The 9,116-nt window shown below is 36.0% G+C and overlaps 1 protein-coding gene across 1 annotated transcript; it reads right to left on the bottom strand.

Moving 5' to 3' along the window:
• Positions 1-828: 828 nt before the first annotated feature.
• LOC139121568 (tRNA (adenine(37)-N6)-methyltransferase-like) lies at positions 829-9,095 on the bottom strand. The gene is made up of 5 exons (XM_070686582.1): positions 8,808-9,095; positions 4,473-4,808; positions 3,584-3,741; positions 2,554-2,991; positions 829-1,962 (listed from the first exon to the last, which is right to left on the bottom strand). Exons 1-5 carry the CDS (start codon positions 8,918-8,920, stop codon positions 1,697-1,699), a joined length of 1,311 nt encoding a protein of 436 aa, XP_070542683.1. The 5' UTR covers positions 8,921-9,095; the 3' UTR covers positions 829-1,696.
• Between the last annotated feature and the right edge of the window lie 21 nt (positions 9,096-9,116).

Genomic DNA, 9,116 nt, shown 5'->3' with positions numbered 1-9,116 from the left:
GAAATAGAATCTGATGAAAAGCAGTACAGCAGGGACATGGTCAGTGGTGACAGGGTCAAAGTTGATGAGGTCAATGGAAGAAAAAGTACAGAAGACACAGATGGAATATCTGAAATAAAATCTGAAATAAAAAATTCTGATGGAAAGCTAGGGAACTCATCAGCCAATGATGAGACTCTTTCATCAAATGTCCCCAGCGAGGCATCCACAGCCACAATGTATCTCAGTGCAGATGACATTGCCATGACGTTAAAAATGTCATCAAATGGAGCAGATACAAACACTTTGCTAAAATCAAAAATCCATTTTGTCTTTTAAACACTTTTTCCACAGACAGAGCACTTTAGTTAACCATTTCATGGAGCCATTATGTCAATATGCAAATTCTGGTTGGTGATTTGCATAGCAAACTATTCAAATGGAAAAATGCCCTATAATGATTATCAATACCAGGGATGGACTGAGAAAGGAACTTCTCCTGCAATAAAGTGATGACAATGTAGCTGTTCTTGTTTCTCTGTCGTCTCATTTATATGGTTGAAATGTACAATTATACTATGGTCTAAGGATAGTATTGAACTTCAACAAATAATATTTGTTTTAGTGGCAACATTTTGAGACCAATTTAAAGAATTGTGAGATGCATAAAATTTAGTAACAGATATAATCACTTTGCACTTGAAGCAATTTGTGTCATTGTTAATAACGCTCTCTTTGGCATTGAGCTTTGTGTGTGTGTGTGTGTGTGTGTGTATATATATATATATATATATATATATATATATAATATATAAGCTGTTCCATGTTGATGTAAAACCTGAACGCATATTGTGCATTTTGACAAAACATTTTATTTCAAGCCCAGGCTTACACTCTAAGGTGTACCGGTACAGTATCAGAGCAAGCGTACATTCAAAGTAAGAGGCTCTGATATGCTGAAATAAAGCTTTAAAAATAAACAAGTCTGACCAATAGCCATGTACATGTCAAGTGTGTACCTACAATCTGATCCATAAGTCTGTGTTAGCACAGCCTAAATGTGACCCTAACCACAGGCATTTTAGAGTTTCCGATGGGATGTACGCTTAGAAAAAAGAAAGATATGAAGTTTTGCCCTAAGGACTGCCAACCCCATACAGCATGATGTTTGTGGTTGAAAAATGGGTCTATGTTGATAGGTAAATACCTCTTACCTCTCATGTCGTAAGTTTACCAGGATTTCATCACAAGTTTGGCCCAAAGACTTATTCCATAGCTGTTGTGTTCATATGATATGTGAGAGCTGTGGACTGCGCTTATGCAAGAGATTTGGAACCTAAACCATTATTATAAGCATTTGTCAAACTTGGACACTATTGCTACATGTCAATCAACAGTGGTTATTTGACAATACGCACTGAAATGAAATACATAAAATAAATCAACGCAGAGAGAAAAGCTGTGTCACATATCTTCCCCTTTTTAATGTTACTGTACACCGAACACTGAGCGCCTGTGACCCTAGTCATATTGTTTCAGGATCTTTTTCTCCTTCATTCATGACACTGTCAAACAATTTGACCCTTTCACCACCATGATTCGGTCCTAACCCTTTGCTATCGATGGTGATTGTGGACCCGTTTACATGAAACCAGGTGTGAACAGGCTTAAAAATACTCACAGTCAGAAAAGTGAGCTGCAGTGAATTCCATTGTATCTACCTGAAAGCTTTGATTCTATCACTTGATACAGTACTTGGAGCTTTTGTGATAGGTTGTATTCGAACTACTTCTGCAAAGTTTTCATCAAACCAACAGGTAACATGGACATTGTCCACGGTAAAGAAGTAGAGACTGTCCTGGCAATGTTTGTTTCTGTACGTTGATCTTGGATCAGCTTTCAGAATGTCAATAATGGCTGTCTTCAAGTCATGCTGGTTACTAAGCATTGTCAATGTAAACTCAGTGTCTTCAGTGACATCATCTGTGGACATGAATTGGGTTAAAGAAATGAAGACACTGATGAAACGTTGAAGTCTTGTTCTGTATGTACATTTGGTCCTTATCGTACACATATAATTTATCTACTGCTACTTCATGCTTACAGGAAATTGGGATGGAAAGGTTAAATCTTAAATCCTTTGCTAGTAATGATGACTAAATAGTGGTAGTTTTGATGTTTTGAGCACACTTCTCACAAGCAACTTGCTGCATATGACAAACTGGTTTACTGCACATACAGACATCATGGCGTGTGTACATACATGGAAAGATTTTAACGTGTTATGGGTGTGAGGGCGAGTTTCATGAAATATCATACATACATACATACACAAAAATATGTACAGGTACATCTGCACACACATACAGTCATCTATCCACATATACATGCATACATGCTACATATATACTGGTACATAGTATAAATGCCCAAACTAAGGTAAACCCCTTCCCCTACTCTGTGTAGTCCTTTGAACGCATGGTCATACTCTGGAAACGTAACTGTGTAGGTTACCCTATGAATATTTCAAAATGTAAATCTTGAGGACTGTAGACGAAATGTTCAACTTTTTACCTTTGCCTTGAAACTTTGATAGCTGTTCTGCAGCATGTGGAGTAAACCTGACATTTAAAGTATTCCTTGGAGGCTCGCAAATCCAAGACGGAACTCTGATCCTAACATCATCATTCGACATACTGTGACAACCTGATGATGTAGAACCATCATTAGTGTCTGAAGTCCTCTGCAATTGCTCACTGTCAATAACGCCATTTTCTCTTTGCGGATTGAGCAAAACATTTTCACAACTGCTAGTACTGTCAAGACAACCAACACGGCTGACTTCGGCTGGTTTGTGGTCATCGCTGCTCTCATCTGCCATTCCCTCCATGCACAGATCACTATTGGAACTGTTTCTGTAGTTTGGATCATCGTAGATTGGTATGTATGGCTTTATGTCCAGTACTGGTGTGCCGTCAATCATGTCAACTCCCGATAGATAGAGGGTGTCATCTATAAACAACAGATAGACACTGACATCACCATAGATCTCCTATACTACTTCTACATCACCACAGTACTTATTGCTGTACAAATCTAGTATCAATTTTGGCTTTAAATATTTAATTTTGACAGGTCACAATTTTATTTTTATTGAAAACAACTATGTACAATACTCATGTAACATTCATTGTTGCTATGCATTTGTTGTATACATTACATAATCATAGGGTTCTATTCACTGCAATATTTCTATACTGCAGCATATATTACCTGTATATGATACAAAGGTAGGTCGTGAAAGTATAAATCATAATAAATAAAAAGCGGAAATCATGTTTAACATCCAAAATGTACACATCTATGACCTCAGTTTCTTTAACACTAATTGGTTGTGACACAGACATATATTTAATACATACAATTATAAAAAATTTGTCAAACACTGAACTTATTGTGAAAAAAGAAAATTTTTAAAATCATATGTATCGAAGAATAAAATTTCAACAAGTTCCAGATTCTCTGAAATAGGACAGATCTGATAGAATGTGTCTGGGCTGCATATGGTGTTATCTAACCTCTTACCTCCTATACATATTCGTACCTTTGATTTGTTCAAGATGAGCTAGTGTGAGTCCAATAGGATTCGGTCTGTGTGGAGTACGTGTTGAATACAATCCAACTCTAGCTCCATCTAGCCTGGGTGGTTTGACCTTGGCTTTGACACTGCCTGTGCCATTTTTATGAAATGTGAAAATTACCCTGTAAAAGAGAGCTCTTCAAATTAGGCAACTGATCACATCCCTTTCTTCCTGTCAAATTAAATTCACTATGGAAATAGATCCTGCACACACATCATTCTCTGTCTGTTAAAGTATTTGCTGAATGTAGTGTAAATAGTTTCAATGGGAATTACTTGCGTATCTGAAACCAAGTTGTTTTGTTCATACTTGAGCACTGCAGGTAAATATCACATATAAATTTCAAATACTCTCGTGCCATTTGTGTTACATACAGTAATAATGTTTAACTCTAACCATGCAGAATATTATTGACTTGCAATGGTGTATATGGTTAAAGGGCTTGAAGCCATCAAACTTTGATTTTTTTCACCATTTTTGTGTGTGACTAAAGTTGCTTGCTCTACTCTTTAAAAGCATTTTGAAATATACAAGGTTGATCTTGTCAACTCAAACTGTACTGCATTCTTATTGTTGACAAGTTAATTCTGGTCTGGACTACAATTCCAACGTAAATAAAACAATAAAACAATAAAAGTACATTTTACACATATCGAAAGTATTTCCGCATGTTTTGGGGAATCAATAAGAACTTGCAATTGACATACAAAAAAATAGTGAAAAAATCCCCCAAAGTTAATTATATCACAGGTACACAACAACTGGTATAGTAACAATATAAAATTGCCAGCACTGGATATCCCCTGGTCAATTGTATACTGCATCAATACATCTACATTGAAGAAAACTCACCAGACATGAGAAAATTTCTCTAATCCTTGCAAAGCATGGGAAGGATTGTTGAATACATCCTGAAGTATTTTCAATTTAGCTTTCGATGAACTACAAACAGTTGGCTGGCGAGGTGTTCCATTCTTTGTTTTGAAGCATGATTCTATGTAACCAATTGGTATCCCTGTATGTAGAAATTCACTATTATCATGGGTTCTTTTCATTGAATTTTTCTTCATGCTGTCTGGTAGCGATATATGGCCTCCACTGGATTTGTGGTCGGTTGCTTTGTCAAGAAGTTCCTGGATTTTGTCGACATCTTTCCTGTGAATGCGTTTCACTGTTTCAATCTGCTGTCTGAGGAAAGCAATAAACAGGAGGAGAGGACTGTAAACACTCAATGCAACGGGGAATGCAACTACAGGTACTGTCATTTCTGTACTCAAGTGTATTATTGTCCCACACAGTGCTGCCTCATTGTGGACCATCTGATATCCCAAGGGCAGTCTGGAATATTGATGAGGTGGCATTATTTTTGAGTAGAGGCATATCACCTAGAGGTGTCACTCCTTTTTCTTTCAGAATGAATCAAATTTATTGTCTGATCTGCCAATTATTTCCCTGGAAACATTGAAATTTGTCCTATATAAAGCTTGAACCATGTACCAAAGCTCTGCTCCTATTAAAGTTTCCATAAAGCATTTGTTACAGCAAAGGAGATTAGTGGAAGCAAGCTGGTCACTTGATTTCTTCCCTTTGACTCTTCCAATCAAGAACTGTGTTGGATGGGTACTCTGCCCTGTCTTCGTTTGAATATTGGTCAAAGGCATTGTCAGTGTGATGAAGAATGAACAATGATGCAAGAGAGAAACCAGATATGAACTGAATATGCTCACGTGTTTTACAACAGGTTCATAAATAGTAGTGCGCTTCACAGGACAATGAGATATATGTTATCACTATATGTAGCTGGTTTTTCTTCAACTTCGCACAGTACTCTCAGAGTTTAATCACTAATTACAAAACTTTATTTAATATGCTAATGAGCTGTTCATTTACTTGACACTGCTCAATGCTTAATGGCACAATTAGATATCCATCAGATCAACATTTGTAATACTTTTTATTTAATTTAATGCTGTAATTTTAGAGTAATGTCACTAATTACTAAGTTCATTAAATATGCAAATAAACCCTAAATTAACTTGACACTGTTCAATGACTCATAGCACAATTAAATATTTATCCCATCAATATCTGTAGCACGTTTCACAAAATTTTGGTGCCGAAATTTCAGAGTTATATACCTAATTACAAAGTTTATTAAATATGCAAATGAACCCTTAATTAACTTTACACTACTTAATGCTTTACAATACAGTTAGATATCTGTCGTATCTGTATGTGCAGCAGTTTTCATCACATTCGATGCAGTTATTTCCGAGTTATATGACTAATTATAAGACTTCATGAAATATGCAAATGAGCTAATTGTTAACTCGACACTGCTCAATGCTTCTCAGTACAATTGGATATTTATCTGATCAACATCTGTAGCAAGTTTCATCAAATTTAACGCTGTAATTTTGGAGTAATATCACTAATTACAAAGTTCATTAAATATGCAAATGAACCTTTAATTAACTTCACACAACTAAATACTCTACACCACAATCAGCTATCTGTCGGATCAGTATCTGCAGCAGATTTCATCACATTTGGTGCAGTTATTTTGGAGTTATATCACTAATTACAAAACTTCATAAAATATGCAAATGACCTATTTGTTAACTTGACACTGCCAAATGCTTCTAATATAATTAGATATATATCAGATCAATATTTGTTGCAAGTATCATCAAGTTTGGTGCAGGAATTTCAGAGTTATCTCACTAATAACAAAAGTTCATTAAATATGCAAATGAGAAGAGAATTGACATGACACTCACAGTATCATCATAATGTTCTGAGATTGTCATCTGTGAAAAGTTTCATGAAATTTGGTGCAGTATTTCTTGATATATGTCGACACTGTCATTGCCGTCTCCATAGGGAAACCATTGTACGGAAAAAAACGATATTGCATAACTTCATTAATATGCAAGCCACACTAACCAAAATCTAATCAGTTCTTGCAAGTAGCATATGGTACTTGTGTACCAAATCTGACTTGAATCCGTTAAGGCGTTTTTGAGTTATCGTGTAAACAGACAGACAGACACACACACACACGGACAGACAGACAGACATCGCTATGACATTACCCCACGTGTTTAAACACGTGAGCTAAAAAGTGAGCATCTTTTTCAGAAGTTCTGGTATACAGGATGCAAAATATGAAGTTAATCTTTTTGAGTGCTGTAATTTTTCCCGCCAAAATTTGAGTGTAAAATTTTAACAATTTTTATGAATTTTTCTGTAATCTTTTGCTTACTGTGGACCAAACAGACATCACATTTCATTAGCTACAGGTTTTCATCAAAATTTTGGCAAAAATTTGAAAAAATTTGACTTGGGTACATGTTATAAAGGCGAAAAAAGTTGACTTTAGCGCTCAAAGGGTTAAAGCTCCAATAACTGTGAATTTTATGCATTATTTTCATGATTTTATTTTCAAACCAAAGTTGGTTAGAGTAAATGTGCTAACTCAAGGGCGTATATAGAAGTATCACTGCTCGCTGATTTGGATCATGCCTACATGTTTTAACAGGCTTATAAATGGTCGCTGCACTCATAAAATGGCGACCCCCACGGAAAAGTACAAAAACATAGTGTTTCCTGCACATACACATTGTGATCATACCAGAAACAAGCATGATACCATTCAGACTTGAACGTAAAACACATGATGGTAAACATTTTGTTGTTGTAATCTTTATTTTCTCCGTCATGCGTCATGTGATCAGTTTTTGAAAATGGCGGGAAATCGAAAATGATGTTAAAACGTTTGAATTTACATGCCACTTTCAAACTTGTGACAGTGTTATATACTTTTTCAGTCTTTAATGGGTCTTATTCAAAGAAAACTCTAGGAACTCAGGATAGTTTGAGATCAGTTTATTACACATGCCCAGCTATTGGGGCTTTAATTGACAAGATATCATATTTAAAGGGATACAGTCGTCAGAACTGGGCTAAAAGGTCGTATGGGACGCATACGGCCAATGGCAACACTGTACCGGGTATCCAAGGTACGATGGTGATTGATGAAAGTTAAAACATGATTGTCATAATCTACATAGTATAATTTAAGTGTTGCAGCTATAATGATGAGGTGCATCTAGAGATTGTGCACGAAGTACATTATTTGTAAACAAGAAACTCGCACAGGTGCAGTTCTGACAACTATATCCCTTTAATGTACTGATCTACATTTTCATTTATGTCACCTGGAAATGAGTTTCTCTTAAACTGTTTTTTAAATCTTTTGAAGATCCTGTTTAGAGCTATACAAAGCTGTGTGAAAGCTGTGTGTGCATTATAATTGGCACCAATAATGTTGGTGCCAATTAATTCAAAATTGGCAATATGACATACCATCTACGCGACTGTACTTAGCTATGCTAAGCTAATACTAGAGGGCGCAATTTCCTGACCTTCCAATCATAACGATAATCTGCCAGCAGTGTATCGGGTGTCAGTTACGCAGTCATTCTTCTAGAGACAGCATTGTTCGACTCTGCTCTTTCGGGACTGTGGACTTTTGGTTTTAAAGTTTCTGAACTAGGCCAATATATCAGTGAACCGACTACTTTTGGGTAGTTTTTTCCTTTTTTGAAATCTTTGAATATTGCCTGCCCTCAAGTGATGGGAGTTCAGAAGGGAAAAACCTGATATATGCGTATCAAAGACTATTTTCCTGTGGAAGATGTGTGCCGATTTCGGACGCCATGGTCATCAGTTCAAAAATAGCAGTTTGCCCTAGGTATTTCAATGAACCTCCATGATAGTAAGAACAAAAGAACATCGATTGCACTTGGCCTCTAACAATGATTTAATCCATATATGGGGAAAGTCAAGATTGGAGGTGAAATATTTGCATATAACATTTCGCACATAACAGTTAGCCACAAATGGGCATTGACTGTAGATGGTGAATGCAATGTAATACGATGACTGATTTTTTTTGTAAACCATAAAACATTTAGAAAGGAGAACAAGAAACTCTTAGCATTTCTGTATTTGTCAGCCAACAAAATGCATTATGTAATGAGCTATACATGACCAAAACTGATTTTCATAACAATACTACTATACTACTGTAGCATACCTGATGTTTTTTAAATTCTGATTTACATATCTCGTATCTTAATTAATGTGTATAAATCATCCGTATTAAAGCGTCTAATAGCATACCTGATGTTTTTTAATTCCGATCTGGCGACAGCAATCTGTTTCTCAACTTTGGGCATGTTGCTTGAGGAGGCCGCCATACTGTATTCGTCTTCCTGCCGGATGATATCGATCATGTACGAACATTTCCGATTGGTTGAGAAGTGGTTCTTGTACTTCAAAAAATGTCATACTTTTCATGAATACTTTTCGTTTGAAGAAAGAATTTCATAATATCTAATTACCGTTGATGTCATTCATCTTGTGTCATGTTAATTTTAAAGTCATGGTTCGAGTTCCCTTTGACCCGGAAGCATATCCTATTGTTGCTTC

Source organism: Ptychodera flava, chromosome 21 (genome assembly GCF_041260155.1).
Source record: "Ptychodera flava strain L36383 chromosome 21, AS_Pfla_20210202, whole genome shotgun sequence".
Taxonomy (NCBI): Eukaryota; Metazoa; Hemichordata; class Enteropneusta; family Ptychoderidae; genus Ptychodera; species Ptychodera flava.
The sequence above is the reverse complement of the archived record's forward strand: the minus strand, read 5'-3'. Positions and strand labels throughout refer to the sequence as shown.